General features: G+C 39.7%; 1 protein-coding gene across 1 annotated transcript in view; it reads right to left on the bottom strand.

The window, feature by feature from the left end:
• The window catches only part of LOC120533868 (tripartite motif-containing protein 16-like), a 31,506-nt gene extending 15,417 nt beyond the window's left edge, over positions 1–16,089 (bottom strand). Inside the window, exons 1-2 of the mRNA XM_039760941.1 lie at positions 15,457–16,089; positions 8,910–9,005 (exon numbers count right to left, since the gene is read on the bottom strand). Of these exons, the coding sequence (XP_039616875.1) occupies positions 8,910–9,005; positions 15,457–16,050 (690 nt within the window). The 5' untranslated portion in view covers positions 16,051–16,089. The remainder of the gene's footprint in view (positions 1–8,909; positions 9,006–15,456) is intronic.
• Positions 16,090–17,874: the final 1,785 nt, after the last annotated feature.

The raw sequence follows: 17,874 nt of genomic DNA, 5'->3' as shown, positions 1-17,874 counted from the left end.
ATGTCATTTAAAGCACATATTACAAAGTTGTCCAAAACATGTTTCTTCCATCTTAAAAATGTTAGGAAATTAAGGCGCTTTCTAAATAAACAGGATTCTGAGAAATTAATTCATGCATTTATCTCTAGTAGGATTGACTACTGCAATGCAGTGTTCACTGGCTGTTCAAACTGTTCTCTATACAGCCTCCAGTTAATCCAAAATGCGCTGCAAGAATTATTACAGGAACAAGAAAATATGAACACATAACTCCAGTTCTTAAATCCTTACACTGGCTCCTGGTTAAGTTTAGGGTAGATTTCAAAATCCTTCTTTTAACATGTAAAGCATTAAATGGCCAAGGTCCGGCTTACTTGTCTGAACTTATCATGACTTACAAACCAGAGTGCACATTAAGATCTCAAGATGCCGGTCTGCTTATGATTCCAAGGATTAATAAAATAACAGTGGGAGGTCGAGCTTTTAGTTACAGGGCCCCTAAACTGTGGAATGGTCTGCCTGCTTCCATAAGAGATGCCCCTTCAGTCTCAGCCTTTAAATCCCAGCTGAAGACTCACTACTTCAGTTTAGCATATCCTGACTAGAGCTGCTGATTAACTGTACATACTGCATCTCTGTTGTTAGTCATTAGCACTAAAATATAAGTAACATGACTGTTAGAATTGAATACTAACCCTCACCTATTCTGTTTCTCTTCTCGGTACTCAAATGTGCCACTTGGTGTCACGGCCCACCTGCCAAGTTGTTTTGCCTGCCTATTGTAAAGTCATCCCTGATGGAGGATCACAGGAATCATGGGAAAAGGGGTCCTTTCATTGGATTGGCTGGCCCAGCACTGTTTTAGCCGTGGAATGGCCAAATGGGGGAAGCAGCTTGATGGATGTCTCCAGGACTCTAAAAATATCCAAATCATATTATGTGATATCATCTACTGTTAAATTCTGGTCCATACTTCTAAAATTTTTATGTTTTATGCTGTATTGAGGAATTGTTCTGTTCTGTGTATTGTATTGTATTGACCCCCTTCTTTTGACACCCACTGCACTCCCAACCTACCTGGAAAGGGATCTCTCTTTGAATTGCCTTTCCCAAGGTTTCTTCCATTTTCCTGCAAGGTTTTTTGGGAGTTTTTCCTTGTCTTCTTAGAGAGTCAAGGCTGGGGGACTGTCAAGAGGCAGGGCCTGTTAAAGCCCATTGTGGCACTTCCTGTGTGATTTTGGGCTATACAAAAATAAACTGTATTGTATTGTATTTCAAGATGGAGTTAAATGTACAAACATGGAACAAGTTGCCTGTGGTGAAGATGGAAGCATGAACTTGAAGACTTTAGTATATATTATAAATATTAGGTGAATATGAAAGATTATCTGTATTGGGTCTGTTCTTGTCATGTTGTAAAACCTCCTTAAAACTTTTGAATTTCACAGTAAATGTTCTCAGGTCCCATACACCCCAGTCTGATCAGATTTTCAGTGAAGAGTCACTCTTACCTGCAGGAAGTGGATGAGGTCCTTAGTCTCTGAAAGCTCATTAAGCTCAGTAGTTCTCCTTTTCAACTCCTCAATCTCCTTCTCAAGTAATTCAATGACTGCTTCAGCCTTCTCCACTTCTCTCTTTTCTTGTTCTTTGATCCTTTCAATCAGTTTCCTTTCGGCTTCCTCAATGCAGCAAATAAGATCAGCAAAGCTCTTCTTATTTTCCTCTACTTCTTTTTTCACAGAGATCTGCTTGGTTGGAGAAGAACACTGAATAGAAACACCTAAAAATAACCCAGTCGGAAGATACTTTCATTGATATATAGATGTTGTAAAGGATAGTTTGGATGGGCTGATATGTCAGGCTGGGATGGTTGGTGGTGTAATGGAAAAGCAGTGGGAGACTGTCTCCCAAGACAATAACCCTATGTTGGGTACCAGTCTCTCAAGACTGAATGCAAGACTGAATGGGGTACCTAGTCTGAACAGTCAGCCATGTTTGGGTCTGTTGGAGCTGCTATAGTGGGTTATTGAGAAACATCCCCCTATCCTAATGTCAGAGGGGGGACATTTTTGTACACTGAGTCATTCCATTTCTCTCTTAGGAAAAGAAATATGCAAATATTACATTTAAAGCCCAGCAGATGAACAGGTAATAGACACCCATTGTTGGCAGTGGGGGTGAGAGGTTAAAAGGCTGTCTGCAGATTGTAGGTATTTGCTGGATTGCATAGGAGTCACAATTTTGAAGTTTATGGCTGGTTGAAATTTACAAACAATACCACGTGTGATAACAGAACTGCTGCTTCCTTGGAGGATCCTGGATAATCCAGTTACTGATTGTGTCAGGATTGTTTGTGTAAGTATTTGCTGTCTTGCAAAGGAGTCGCCGCTTTGAAGTCTGGCCTTGGAGGATGTCTGTATTTACCTGACTTGGAAATATTGGTTTCTAAACAGCAGATCTGTACTCATTAATGTTTGGTAACAATACATTTGGTTAACTTGTGTTTCCATTATTTGTTAAACCCAGGAAATTTAGATGTGCCATCGTTTAATCTGGTTGTTCAGAACTGATAATTGCAGGGACTGAAGGTGATTTAATCTCTGGCCAGGAGAAGGCAGGGGGAACAGTCCACAGAAAATGCTGCCAAGGCACTCGGACAGAGCACAGGGGCTCGCAGGCTGACAAGGGTACATGGCTGGCACGACGTGAGGCACAAGGACGGCAATACTTCCAGGGAGGAAGAGACAGCTCTACAAGGAGACACCGGTTGTGGGTCCAGCGAGAGAGGGAAGCCGCATGAAAGGACAGAGCAAAGCTGGCAGGCAAGAAATAAGGCGTGCCTAATTCACAGCAATGCAAGGAGCCCAGGGTGGGAAAACTAGGGACCAAAGAAGAGAAGTTGACAGGGATTCCACAATTTTGACAAAACTTCTCTTGGGAAACGAGTGTCCGGTGAACAGAGTGCATCCGTGGACAGTTGAACAATTAAGTGGTGGGGTAACACTGAGAACAAACTGGACTTTGCACCACTACAGGTTGTATCATCCAATTCTGTTTTTAATGGACTTTTAGAGTGTGGACTGTGTACTTTCTTTTCTAAAAAAGAAATTTTCTTCATGATACTGTTAGATTTGGTTTATGTTCATTTATCTTTTTCATGTACTTATTATTGTCTGGTGTAATAGAAGTTACTGTTGCTTTTCCTGAAATTACTGTTGTGTCTTTCATTGTGTGTTTACTCACCGCCCAATTTAAAGAAACCTGTGTGCTATTATTGGTAAATTTCAGGAGTTCCCAGTCTCTTAATAAACTGGGTGGCGTAGTTGGATATTTAAATGGTGTCTAAGTTAGATTACCTGTACTTGTGACCAGACACCTGTTACATAATTTTGGCGTAGTCGGCAGGATTGGGCTTGTGAGTAACACACTTGGAAGTACTAGGCATTTTTTTAAAAATCATTTTTATTTAGTTATTGATTTTGTGGGGTAGTTTTACTGTATTTTTATTATCATCATGATGATGCCTATTTTTGCCGTTGCACCTTGGATTGCCAAGTTTAGTGGGGAAAAAGGTGATTTGAAATATGCTGAGTGGAAAGAACAGATGCAGGGTTTATTAGAAGCAGCTGAATATGGGGAGTCTCAAAAGGTCAGTATTGTGATGGGAGCATTGACTGGGGATGCCAAATGGGAAATCAGTATTTTGAGTGTGGAAGAAAGAGATAGGGTTACAAAGATTTTTCTTTTTCTAGATGGACTATATAGTGACCAAGTCCCATTAGCTACTCTGATGTCCCAATTTTACAGTTGTACACAAAGAACTAACGGACCTTTCAGGGCCTTTGTTCTTAGATTTAGGGAACTTCATTGCAGGTTACAACGGTGTAGCCCAGCCCAAGCCCCCTCCGATATACAGCTGCGAGATCAGCTGTTGTTGGGCCTCCATGACACTGGACTGCGACAAGCACTACGGACATTTGTGCGCCATAATCCAGATAAAACTTTTGGGGGGCCCTGCTGCTTGAAGGGGAATGTAATTATACGGGACACAGGGAAGCAACTTGCGGAGCTATTGGTGAGTTCTCTGCAACTAACTCTCATTCACAGGCAGAATGGAGACTAGCATTCAAGGCAGAGATTCTGAGTGACCTGAAAACACAGATGAAGGAATGGACTCAGGAGCTGCTGAAGGAACTGAGGCCAGCAGTTCCACAGGTTGATGCTGCCCAGCCACTAGTACACTCCCAGCCAGATAGAAGGCCTCGCACTAACAGCCGTTATGCCTGGGATTCACAAGGTAGGCCCATTTGTAATCAGTGCCAACAAGCAGGTCATTTGGCGTGGAACTGTCCATCCTCTAGTGGGCGCCCTACTTTTGAACTTGTGAACCCTGCAGCTGTGGGTCAGATAGCAGGGTTGGACAGTGAAACCCGAATAGCCATGTCCCCTCTTATTGGTGAGTGTCCCATGGTACAGGTCACCATCGAAGGCAAAACATTAAATTGACTGTTAGACACTGGATCCCAGGTAACACTGATGAAAGAGAGTCTTTTCAAGCAGCATTTTACAGATACGATTGAAGTTGGGCAGGCCCCGTTTCTTCTAAACCTGAAAGCTGCCAATGGGTTGGATATCCCCTATACAGGCTGCGCCACAATGGATTTTGAGGTGGCTACAGTGAAGTTACCTGCCAGAGGGGTTGTGATTGTACCAGATGAAGTCCAAACGAGCCCATTGCTGATTGGAATGAATGTGATCTCTGCTTGTTGGCATGCTGTTTTTCAGGCTTTAGATTCACCAGTTGTACTGTCTCAGGCAGCCCCCAGTACGCAGGAAGCAGGGTCTAACAGCTCTGCTGTGTGTCGACGTGCTAAGGCACACCGGGAAAATGATGGATTCAGCAGATATGTACAACCAGCCTTCTGCCATAGTGTGAGGGTCCCTGCCGGAGGGGGTAACAGGGAAGAATGGGTGAAGGGACATCAGCAGAATCTATCAAGTACAGGTCAAACTGTTAAGAGGAAGATGGATAAGGCAGAACAACATAATAAAGCTCAGCATAAGGAAGCTCAGGCTATTCCATTGCTTCCTGGAGAAAGGGTATGGCTGAGAAATAGAGGTAGACAAGGACAGGGGAAGCGGACAGGTTGGTGGAACCAAGAACCCTATGTGGTGCTGGGCCAGGTAGGGGATTCTGGGGTGGTGTATAAGGTGAGGCCAGAAGGGGGTTGTCGAGAGAAACATATGCACCGTAATGCTCTAAAGCCTTGTTGTTTGTCTGCACAAAGTACTTCAGCTGCCCCAACAGCCGAACCATCTCCACCTGGACTTCCCATATATGGGTTTTGGACCATGAGAAACCCAGCCCCCAGAGAAAATGGTGATGTTCCAGACAGAGAGCTGTGGAGTTGCGCAGATCGAGGAGGCAAAATTTGGGGAGACCCCCAGCCCGTTTCAGAGAATAAGAAGATTATACCGATTGTCCGGGACTGACAATGGCCCAGCAGAGATCGTCTAACCCAGTAGTGCATCTGGGGTGTGCCTTTCACAAACAACCTCTCCTGCTCAGCCAGGTGAGTTGGAGTCAGGAATGGGATAACACTCAACTAGATTAGAGAAGGAGAGTTTAAGAAGACATGCAGGTATTGTAAAGTAAAGCCTGTGTGTTGGAAGGTAAGTATGTGAAAATGAAGTCTTTGTGGTTCAGAAACATCTACATAATAGGTGTATTCTAGGCTGGTGGTATGAGATGCCTCCTGCTGGTCATAATGTCAAATCTGAGAGATGGAGTGTCAATGGGTTATTCAAGTGATTCTCATTTTATTTAATTTCATAAACTTTTATTTTTTTTTACCTTCCCTATCTTTTTTTCTATTATACTGTAGAACTCAGAGTTGTCTTTATTTTATAAGTTGATTACAGATAATTTAATTAATCATCTCTAGATCTCTTTTTCCATACTTCAGTTACTTTTCCCCAGACATTATCATTGGTTAAAATGCATTGGTGCATAAATGTCCTTAAATTGAACCCAATCACTATCACACATGGTTCTGTCACCAAAGTGGTGATGAATTTATTGCTATTCTCTTGTCTGTTACTTAATGTTGGACAGTCAGACACCATATTGTTCAACACAAAAGTAACATACATCTCCAGTTAACAAACTGATAACAACATAAAACTAGGTTGGTTTATTCTAGATTCCCGCTACTCTTTGAGTAAAGGAATACTTTCTGGCTTTGTCCTAAATCTAAATCCCCTTAATTTACACTGGTGTCCTTGAGTATGTGACTCATCCTTAAACAGAAAGAATTCTGCTAGATCTGCTTTGTCAATACCTTTGGGAACCTGGATTAGGATAATGAATGTAAGTTTATTGTAGTCAGAACCAAAAAAACTGACATAAAAAATTAAAGGAGTGGTTTGTAATAAGATAAAGGCTCTGGTATTGACAATTATAGGCCTTGTGTAGGGAGTGGTATTAGGCTAGAAAGTGATAGAGAAACCAGTGAAAAGGCAGTTGTCTAGAGAGAAAAACAGGAGTATGGTAAATTGAGGTCCATGGCTGTTTGGTGTTTTGAATAAATAATCTCTGTATTCGCGTCTTTGTGTGGGGGGGGCATGGTAGCTTGGCGAGAGCGGTTCCCATGCACCATGTGAGCATGGACAGCCCTGCACTTAGTGCACAGGTGTAGGATCACCTGTGACCTTAATTGATGACAGGAGTTGCTGATTGCCACAGCTGTGCCCCCTTCCCATTTTAAAAAGGGAAGCGTGAGGGTGAGAGAGAGAGAATCGAGAAAGGAAAACGAGGAGAATGGAGGTTACAGAAAGAAAGAAAGAGAGAAGAGGGGAGGAGGCAGAAGGAGCCGGTGCAAATGAGCTAAGAGAGTGGGCTCGGGAGCGAGTTGGCACGCAGCTAGGAAAGAGAGCTCCATTGAGCAGAGCGAGTGGCTGACATCTGGGGGCTGAAGGAGTGATTGCTCTGGGTGAGCAATTCCAGGAGCCAGAGTGATACGTGCTACAAGGAACGACTCGCTATAGAAGACTGGGAAAGCAGCGGGGGTCGAAAAGGACTAGAAGGAGAGCTCCAATGTGAGCATCATGGTCGTTGGGGACCCAAGCCTAGGTCCGGAGAGAGATTTTTACCATAGCCATGGGATAGCAGGGACCCGGACCTGTGGAAGGTTAGCTGCCAATGTCAGTAGGGCGATTCCTCTGCTGCAAGGCCCATTTGGGATAAGCAGGGGAGCTGCAAGTTAAAAGAAGACCCTGTGCTTTTAGTAAGGACAATTTCCTGCCTGAATTTTAAACCCCATTTTTAAAGGATTTATTTATTTTGATTTTAACCTCCATCTCACCTCTATTTTAATTGGTTTATTTATTTTTGAAATATCTTGAAGCATTGCACTTTTTGAACACTGTTGTTGTTTTTATAAAAGCACTTGCACTTTTCATCATCCCCTTGCTTGGTGTGTTTTGTCCTTATCTGCCAAGCTCATCTTGATTATGGTATTGATGGTGTCGAGTTCAAGAGGTTCCCATAATAGAAGAGGGAGCCAGGACCCAACCTGCACCATTACAAGGAGTTATGGGAAACTTCAGACCAGATCAAGACATACACACAAGTAGTAACGGGGAAAAAATGTGAGATTATGTTTAACATAGAATTTAGCATTTAGAAGGGACAAAATGTATTAAACAACTACTGTAGTTAGATTAAATTTAGAACCTTAAAAGTAGGTAACTGGCGCCCAAAGAGATTTTAAAATTGAGGCAAATACAATACAATTCCTATATGATGCTGAACTTTTTTGACACTTTCTTTCATGAGTCCTACACTTATGGGAGGTGCCAACTGGTCCACTACTTCCAGCTCAGGATAATTAAAATTGAAGAAGATGTCAGTAGCCTATGTTAGACTAGAGAATTGTACTTGGGTGGGTCATGGTCTAAATGTAGCACAAGGTAACAGGGGCATAATACAACACAGATTTGCATGTGTGCAACTGTTTTCACAATCTTAATAAACTGAACATCTACTCTGTTGATTTGGTGGGCAGGTATGAGGAGTTCCAAAAGTCACATTAAATCCAGTCCCCAGAGAGAGTGAAGTAATGATAGCCAGAGTCTTAGTCACTAGGGCAATTGAGACACAGGTTTATCCCATGGCCTGAGAGTAGAAGGCAGCTTGATTGAATTCAGTTGTTATTTGCCATGATGGAATAAATGTCATACTTATGGGCAGGATGACTGTTGTGTTATCCATATCAAAAGGGGTCTGTGCTAAGTAAAGGAGCAGAAAAGACAAGATATTCATCTCAGACGTTTTGCATATGCCACACATCAGTCCAAATAAGACCGAGAAGATTAGAAGATTTAATGGAGGAGGCTGCATAGGGACCGAATCCATGTCTAAATTCTGAAAGTCATTGATAAAAGATATCCAACTGAATTCTTTCATCTAAATGGTGAATCATGTATTTGGGAATACCAGGAAAAATTAAGGTAAAGTGCATTTAAGACTAGATTGAGGAAGCTCTTCTTTACTTAAAGAGTTTTGGGAATCAGAAACAGAAACTATGACTATCGGGATGAGATTTTGGGGCAGCTTGGGAATCAAATAAAGATGTAATCACAAAATTAATAACAACGAATTAAGGTATCTTGTGACCATTTTCTGTCAGCAAATTTAGAACATCAGTGACAATCTGCATCAGGAACAAAGTCTCAATTGAACAGTCAAAGATCATTAGGATTCTGTTGCCTGTGCCCTAGTGAATAAAACAGGAAATGCTGGTTGCAATGAAATGGCATGAAGGACACAATAAAGAGTCAATTCACAATTTTATGTTGCAATATGTTATTACCATTAGTTATTAGTTTTATCTTTCATGGATTTAAATTGTCATCCTTATTTATCTCACCTTCATCTGCTCCACTGCTCTCCTCATTTCCTTGAGTTTCTTCTCTCTCTTCTCAAGTTTCTCCAAGATTTCAATCAGTGTCGACTCCAGCTGTTTCTGTTTTTAAACACAAGCAGCCAAATGTCTTATCAGAATTCACTTTCACTTTTGATGTTTTGTTCTCCTTCTGAGCCCTTACATTTTTACAGCACATTTTGTGACACAATTTATTTTTTCTGTCACACTGGTTTTCATATTGACATGGTATCTGACACACATACTCTGTTTTGTTTGTAGTAATTTTCAAACAAAATCTGTAATGTCATGTTTTCATGGATTAAAGAGACAACAAATATCCTGTTACACCAGACTTCAATAAAGACCAAAGATGAGCAAACATCCATGAAGAAAGTATCATTTTACATAATCCACATATAATTTATTCAGTTATATGCTCACAATATCCCAAACATGCATTTTCCCTATATCTTTTGGTCATTAAACCATAACATCATTTTTCTGAGTTTTTCAACAATAGTTTATGTAATGTTTATATAACGAGAAGCATTAGGGAAACCAATGAATGTGCTAGACATCTGTTAGTGATAAGTCAATGTGGCAAAGGGGGTTTCAGATGGTGAATAGCTAAAGAGTCTCATAACTGAGTTATCTACTGATCACAAGTATTTAATAAAAACACACTGTTCAGGAGCAGAAAACAAAGCCAATCAGAGTAATCAGCAGGTAGAAACAAATGACAAATCAAGGAAATAGTCAACCATTAGCAAGAATTAAGAAGAAAACTGTTGATCAACATGCCTAAAGAGATACCAGAGTCTTAATGTGAGCATCTAGCAGCAGGGACAGCCAATTAGCAGGAAACTTCAGGAAATCATTAAGAAGTTGTGTGTGATGGCTAATGTCCCTAAAGGCCTAGGAGTCGAGACATGGGCATCAAATAATGGGACTGTAGACCAGTAGAATAGTAAACAGAGGCAGACCACAGAGGGACATATGTAAAAATACAGTTTTTATAGTGAACAAATTACAATTATTAAATCAGTAAATAAATAAGTAAACCTTCTACCAAGTAGTTTAGTACACTTTTAACTAAGTAAACAATAAATAGAGATAAAAACAGCTTCCCAACCCCACAAATAAAAAGTTTTCATTTTAATTTTACTTCAAATCAAAAGAAGGAAAAAGTTTCTCTTCCAAGTCCATTAAAACCAACACAGAATTGCTCAAGCCAGGCTTTTCTCCCTCCACCTTTCCACTCTGGCCAGTGATTACAAATAAGAATAATGCAGTCCCATGCACATGCAACACTTTATATTTCATGGTGTTCACATGTGTATGCCCCATACAACTTCTTCCACATGCACCAGATACAGCTGCTGGGTGCATTGTGCATTGCTCTGCTCCCATGACCTGATTCAAAAAGGCTGACATGAATGAAACATACTGGACTTGCAAATACTGCTTCTGTGTGCCTCCAAGATGAACTGTGTGAAAGTTCATAGTAAACTTAAAACCCAGGTGCCTTGGCACTATCTGCACAAAACAACACCAGCCACATACTTTATTCTGATGGAAACGTTCCAGTAAGTAATAATACATTCAGATGTGCCCTCATTCCACCTAAAACAATAATCTTTAAGGAGAAAGTAGTCCCAGCACAGAATATGACATGAGAAGTAGTGAAGTATTCTATACTTACTCCCAACGAGGAGTTCATGTTTGGAAATGAATGATGTCACAATGTTATTGCCCCCCGAGCCACAAAATGACAGTCATGAAGGCATTTTGTTACTTCCTTGGAAATCAAGGTGATACTATGTAGTTTTCTAGTACTAACTCTAAAGCTTAACTAGAAAGATAATAATAATAATAATAATAATAATAATATTTAAAGTATGAGGAAGATCAGAAGAAGAAAGAAAACATATAATAAGTTAGGATATTGTACTAAGCTTGCCATTTCACAACAGCATCAAGAATAACACAGTTTGCATCTATGGCCACCTGTGTGTTGATACTGTGATATCACTTGCAATTCACATATGCTTGCTCATCCACACTTGGGGCAATGCTGTTTATGTGCATGCTTTCAATCACAACAACAACCCTAGAAGAAAAATTGACTTGCATGAATGCAGCATGTTTTAACATTACCTCATGTGTAGTGGGGGGATGTATAAATCTGCATATGACCTCACATGTTGTAAGTTTCGTGCAAAATTCAACAAATGGTTGGTTGTGACATACCCAAATCATCACTATTACAATGCTGCATTTTCCCCATGGTCAAAAACAGTAACATTACGAACACTTTCATTTCAGGTAACAGTGCATGGCTTTTTCACATACTGTAGATGTACAAGATTTCATGTGATGTAAAATATTTGTTACAAATAGTATTCCATCTCTGTCAAATCAATATATTTTTATGAGTTCACTGTTGTTCAGTGTTACCAAAACATTCTGCCTTTCCCAGAATGCTCATGCCAATCTCTGCCTGAACACCACCCCTTGGTAGCTTCTAGCAAGTTAAGACAGCTCCTGAGCGCTCCTTAATCCTGGTGATTAGGAGTAGTTTCCTAAATTAGGAAAACTGATAAAATACTATTAATTCTTCTGAAATTTTGAAGTCAGTAAGGCCTATTTTTCTTCTTTAGACCCTTGAAAAATACAGGCAAAGATTACCATTAAATTATGGAGGCTGGTCTATAATTCACTTAAGCAAAATAAACTGTCAAGCAAGCAATGTACCTTATGATACCAGAATAGATATTTTATAGCCTAATATCATTGCATCAGGTTCTTTTCTGAAATGAGAGTGATCTCAAGTCCAAGGAGTTGTAAGAAGTTATAACTCAAAATTGATTAAATGTAGAGCATTACAAAAATGCAACATAGGTACTTGTTCACATGCTGTATCTTGTCCTGGATACATGTTAGACAATTTTAGATGAGATATGTTAGTGACATAAAATCCATGGCATGCTTTATGCAGAAAGAAAAACAATGTGTTTTAGGGATGACAAATTTCCATTCCTTCTATTGAAATTTTAATGGAAGAATCCTTTTCTCATCATTCACTATAATCATCTAGGAGTAAAGTGCTTCAAATATGTTGTCTTCTTCACAACTAGCCAGTAATATCTGAGGAACAGTCATTAATGGAAGATGAGAAATGTCGGGCAGGTTGGTTTCAATGAAGATTCTGGCTGATATAAAAATAAATTAGTGTGTTACTGAAAGATAACATTTAAAATGGAATATTTCAAAGGACACATAAGCCATACGTATTATAGAGATCTTGAAAGATCTGGGGCCTCATGTACAAACAGTGCATATGCACAAAAATGTTGCGTAAGAACGTTTCCACATTCAAATTGCGATGTATAAAACCTAAACTTGGCGTAAAGCCACGCACATTTCCATGGTACCTCATACCCTGCTGTACGCAAGTTCTCCGCTCGGTTTTGCAGACTGGTGGCACCCAGCATCAAAGCAGTGCTGCTGTTCCTGTGTGATTACCCTTTCTTTTTCAGATCCACATCCCTGACGCAGCTTTATAAATACACTGAAATTAACCGCATATTGTTTATTAGTTTAATGCATCTGATTGTAATTAACCATAATTTCTTCTTCTTTCAGCTGCTTCCATTAGGGGTTGCCACAGCGGAATATCTTTTTCCATATTACTCTCACTGCACCACTCAGAGTATTAATATCACTGTATCTGAGTGGGGAATCAAAGATCTACAGAATCTGAGAAAGAGAATTATCGGTATACAGCATCAAGCATATGCTGTCTCAGCCATGCAGTCTATTGAACTGCTTTCACACGGCAAACGTTTCAAAGCCTTTCCTGTACGGACCTCGCGGTTCAGAAACAGTTTCATCCCAAGAACTATAAACGCACTCAATCAAGTGCTCCTTGTAGAACTGTTTGTACTTATAAGTAGAATTACAGTACCTCACTGTAAACTTGCACTACAATTATAATATTGCACAACCTGAGCCACTTTATAAAGCGCTTATTTACATATGATGACGATATCATTTTTAAGATGAAATGCAGAAAAATATGGTTATTATATTATACAGATAAAACATTAACTTCATTTAAATAATCTATATTGGAGCCAATCCCAGCCAACACAGGGTACAAGGCAGAAAACAAACCCTGGGCAGGGTGCTAGCCCACCGCAATAATCTATATTGTTAATAACTAAACACGCCAGGACACGGTGCTGCAGTGCTAGTGAGCTGCTGGCGCTCCACTCACGGATTGTTCCTGCCTTCCGCTGTATTTCTGCTTGTGCTGGCGCAACACTGGAAGAATAGATGGATAGAAAAATTAAACACGTACTATGAAGATATTTCAATGTTCCTTAAAAGTTTTGAAGAATCGCGTTTTAAGCTTGCAGATGGCTTAACGTCTATTACAGAGCTGACTGTGTGGTGATTGGGTATTTGGAGAATGAAAAGTAAGGACAGGAATTGGGGGTTAGTACGTTTAAAACAGACAGTACTACTACAATAAAGTATTTCATTGAAGGTAGCACATGGCACAGCAAGCATCTTGTGTGAGACGTGAACAATCACTCTGCCACCATGTTCCCATGTTTAATAACATGCTTTAACTCCTATTATCATGAAAATGATATTACGTATACATCTCAGTATTTTAATTATTCAGAGAGCTGTAATATTATGAATGTAATGGATTATGTGTCCTGTCGGAGGAAGAGAAAGCCCGGAAGCACTTAGTAAGTAACACACATATAGAGCAAATAGAAGATCAAATACAAAACAAAGCATTTAACGTGCTACTTTAATTACTATAGAATTTCAGAAACTAAATTAAACAATTTTAAGATGAAGTTTATGATGTTCCACTATAATGAAAGAATAAACTATGTGATTAAAGTGGAAATTTAGAGATTAACGTTGACATTTCGTGCTTTTTTCCCACTGTGTACCTATTTTTTTGTCTGTATCCTAATAAGCTTTCATATGACGTTCAGACAGTGGGCTATGACTCGCCTTTTCATGACGACTTTGATATGTGACTTCTTTTTTATTTCGGGCACTGTGTGACTTTGTGAACTTGAGCTTTCAAGTTTCTCCGGCACTCAATCAACTTCCTTTTGTTGATTATACCACTGTTTAAACCAACAAATAGTAAGTTTTTCCTCGCCTCCACTTCTTATATTTTCACCTGTGCTTTTGCTATTGTCTTTTCACAAAAGGTGGAGCTTAAGGGCTATTTATATTGATTTGCATATTCAAAGAGGCGTAATTCTGGGACGAGTTGGGGCAGGACAGCAGGCACTTGCACGTGCGTTACTTTTCACGCTGACTGGGATTTATGTAGTGGAAGAACGTGGAAGTTTGTGTACGCACAGATTTATGCATCTGGATTTTTCTGTACGTATGCGCATTCCCGCTTCTGTGCTCACGCTATGTTATAGTGTGAGTTCTACGCACAAAGTTATACATGAGGCCCCTGGATACCTACTCACATTCATAGACTGAACACAGAATAAGTTAAAGAACGCCTGAATATATAATTATCATACATGGGGTACCTAGTATGAGCGTACATACCTTAAAGTGTATCCCTGAGTGGCAACTTATTTTGAGTGAATGGTGGACTACTGGGTTGATAGTAAAGTGAAGGTAATTAGTGTTGAGTGGGGCAAAGAGCAAAGCATACAGAGGATTGTGAACAAGATTTATTTTCCTTGACTGACTTAGCAGGATTGGTTTCAGTAACTTCTGACTCCTTCCAAAACCTCAGTTTATGGATATTGGCAGGCAAGTAACATAACTGAAATTTGGAAGGTGCCGAGCTGCCTTCTTATTTAGGTATTGGTAGAGTCATCTTTCAAATAGGTGCCCATTTTGAATTCCCCGTATTTAAAGATATAGTTAAGGCTTGGGGGCGGGGGGGGCATTAATTTTGTCAGTATTAATTCCCCTAACTATTAGATGAACAGAAGGTTATCTATTACTATCTTGTTTGATGTGTTCCAGCATAATGTAGGAATTAGGTTTGAAGAATGATATCTTTAAAGTAGTTATGAGACAAACAATGGAAAGTGGTCAAAAATGTAGTTTGGCATATGAGAGAATTCATGAAAAGGGAACACTCTTATTTAATTTGATTTTGAACCCAGAAATTATATGAAATTCACGTAATAAATTTATTACAAATGACAATGACTTCACAAAAAAGATTTGCATGATAAATTGTTTTTGAAACCAGCAAAACGTGTATTATTGGGGCAGTAATAAAAGTGTTTTCCTGTGCTAATTTCATATGCATCTACTGGAGAGAATTGTGGGAAATAATCCATTTTTTTCAGCTGACGTCAGCCTACATGGATAATGCTGATTGTCCCACCAAAGCTGTTTCCTGCCTGATAGCCGGTCTCACTAGGACTGGCTCCAGCTTCCTATGAGTTAATAGATTTTTCTGTTATACTACTTTTACAAATCACTCAACTATAGTTGTTTATTATGTTTTTATTAAGCGCTAAACTGCACTCACCTGCTTTTCCTCTCTTTCCTTTTCCAACTCAGCCATTTTATGATTGTTATGTTCAGTCACTACACACTTTGCACAAATACACATCTCATCAGTTTTGCAAAATATTTCCAAACTTTTCTGATGTTTAGCACATAGTTTCTCCTTGAGATTTACATCTGGGTCAGTCAGCCTGTGATCCTTCCAGATGGCTCCCTCATAGTGAGGCTGCAGGTGAGTACGACAGTAGGAGGCTGTGCAGGTCAAACACGACTTAATTGCCTTGAGCTTCTTCCCAGTACAGAAGTCACACTCCACGTCTCCAGGGCCGGCAAAATTATGAGACAGAGGAGGAGGAGGAGGAGGACGGCCGATTGCCTTCTTCTTTAATTTCTTGACAACTTCATTCAGCAGAGTGTTTATGTGCAGTTCAGGCCTCGTTGTGAAAGTCCTTCTGCACTGAGGACAGCTGCACACTTGGCTTTGATCCCAGTAGTTGGTGAGGCACTTCAGACAGAAACTATGCCCACAGAGGATCGAGATGGGGTCCCTGAGGGTCTCCATACACAGTGAGCAGGTGAACTCGTCCTGTAAGACAAATAGCTGGGCTTCAGTCATCGTCAGTTAGAGGAGAGGCAGGCAGAGAGAATCAGTCAGGTCAAGGAGGAGGTGACTTGTGAAGAAAATAAGTAGAAAGTTTGTCTGAATGTGAGAATGAGGCTGATATTTAAAGTGAAACCTGAGAGCACTTCGAGGCTATATCTGGGAATATTCTTATGATGAATGGGTAATGTGAAACATGAACCTAGGTAATGAAGATCATAGTATAATGATAGGACATACAGCAATAGAAGAGAATAAAAGTGTTGGTTTATCTTTTAATGTTTAATTTAATTCTTTTTACTTTTTTTTTCAAGAAAGTAACATAGTATATAATTAGACAGATAAAATTTGCAGAAATCATACAACAATTAATTATGGAATCAATCTTGACAAAGAAAAATAAATCTCCAGAACTTTAAATGAAAAACAACATTTTTATTTCTATAGCAACATTTTCATATGAGGAATATAGTTTATAATCTGGCCTAACAGGAGCATATAAATTGAAAATAACAGTGGGCCCAGAATAGCTCCTTGTGGTATCCCATATAACATATTATAGATCCTTAAACAAAAATCACCATAATTAACAAAAAAATGTCCTGTGTGTTAAATAAGACTGAAACTAATTTAGGACATTACAAGAGAGACCCTCCCATTGGGTAAGACGATTAATAAAAATACTGTGGTCTATGGTGTTGAATGCAGTGCTCAAATCTAAAAGAATGAGAACAAAACAGATATATTACCTGTCTCAGAATTAATCCACAGGTCATTAACTGTTTTAACCAATGCAGTTTCTATATTGTGATTTGGTCTATTACCAGACTGAAACTTATCAAGAATGGCGTGTTTATTCAAGTAATTATTTAACTGATTAAAAATGGGCTTTTCTAGAATTTTACATTAAAAGGCAGTTTACAAATGGGTCGAAAGCTGTTTGCATCAAGATTATTTTTCTTGAGCAGCGGTTTAAGTACTGCTGTCTTTAGAGAATCTGGGAAGACCCCACTATCTAATGAGGAGTTAACTATATCAAGTACACTATCAATGAGCACATCATAAACTTTTTTAAAAAAGTGTGTTGGGACAGGGTCAAGGGAACAAGTGGAAGGTTTTTATTGAATAATTATGAATTTCAGGGGGCGGCACGGTGGCGCAGTAGTAGTGCTGCTGCCTCGCAGTTAGGAGACCTGTGTTCGCTTTCCGGGTCCTCCCTGTGTGGAATTTGCATGTTCTCCCCGTGTCTGTGTAGGTTTCCTCCAGGTGCTCCGGTTTCCTCCCACAGTCCAAAGACATGCAGGTTAGGTGTATTGGCAATCCTCAATTGTGCTTGGTGTGTGTGCCCTGCCCAGGGTTTGTTTCCTGCCTTGTGCCCTGTGTTGGCTGGGATTGGCTCCAGCAGACCCCCCTGACCCTGTGTTAGGATTCAGCGGGATGGATGAATTTCAGGTAAACCTACTTTAGTGAAGGAATTTATTTCACTATAGTGAGCTCCATAAGGAGCAAAGGAATTGGCATTTGAAGGATATATTATATTACATCCGATATCATTTGTGATTAAAGAATGCAGTAAAAGCTTTGCATGTTTTCTTGATTTTTTCAGGAAGCAATCCACAGATTGAGTTGGGTTTAGAAGATGACAGACAGAAAATAAAACACAAGGTTTTCTTGCATTTTAATTTAGAATTTAAGAAAAATAGGACTTCCTCTCTAGTCTGACTGCTTTATTGTATTCAGTAATATGCGCCTTCTGTATTTCATAATGAACTGTTAATATACAGTAGTTTTCCTCCTTTTACACTCAGCCCTGCATGTCCTGTTAAGTTTAGACAGAGC

The sequence above is a fragment of the Polypterus senegalus genome, chromosome 8, assembly GCF_016835505.1.
Source record: "Polypterus senegalus isolate Bchr_013 chromosome 8, ASM1683550v1, whole genome shotgun sequence".
Taxonomy (NCBI): domain Eukaryota; kingdom Metazoa; phylum Chordata; class Cladistia; order Polypteriformes; family Polypteridae; genus Polypterus; species Polypterus senegalus.
The sequence above is the reverse complement of the archived record's forward strand: the minus strand, read 5'-3'. Positions and strand labels throughout refer to the sequence as shown.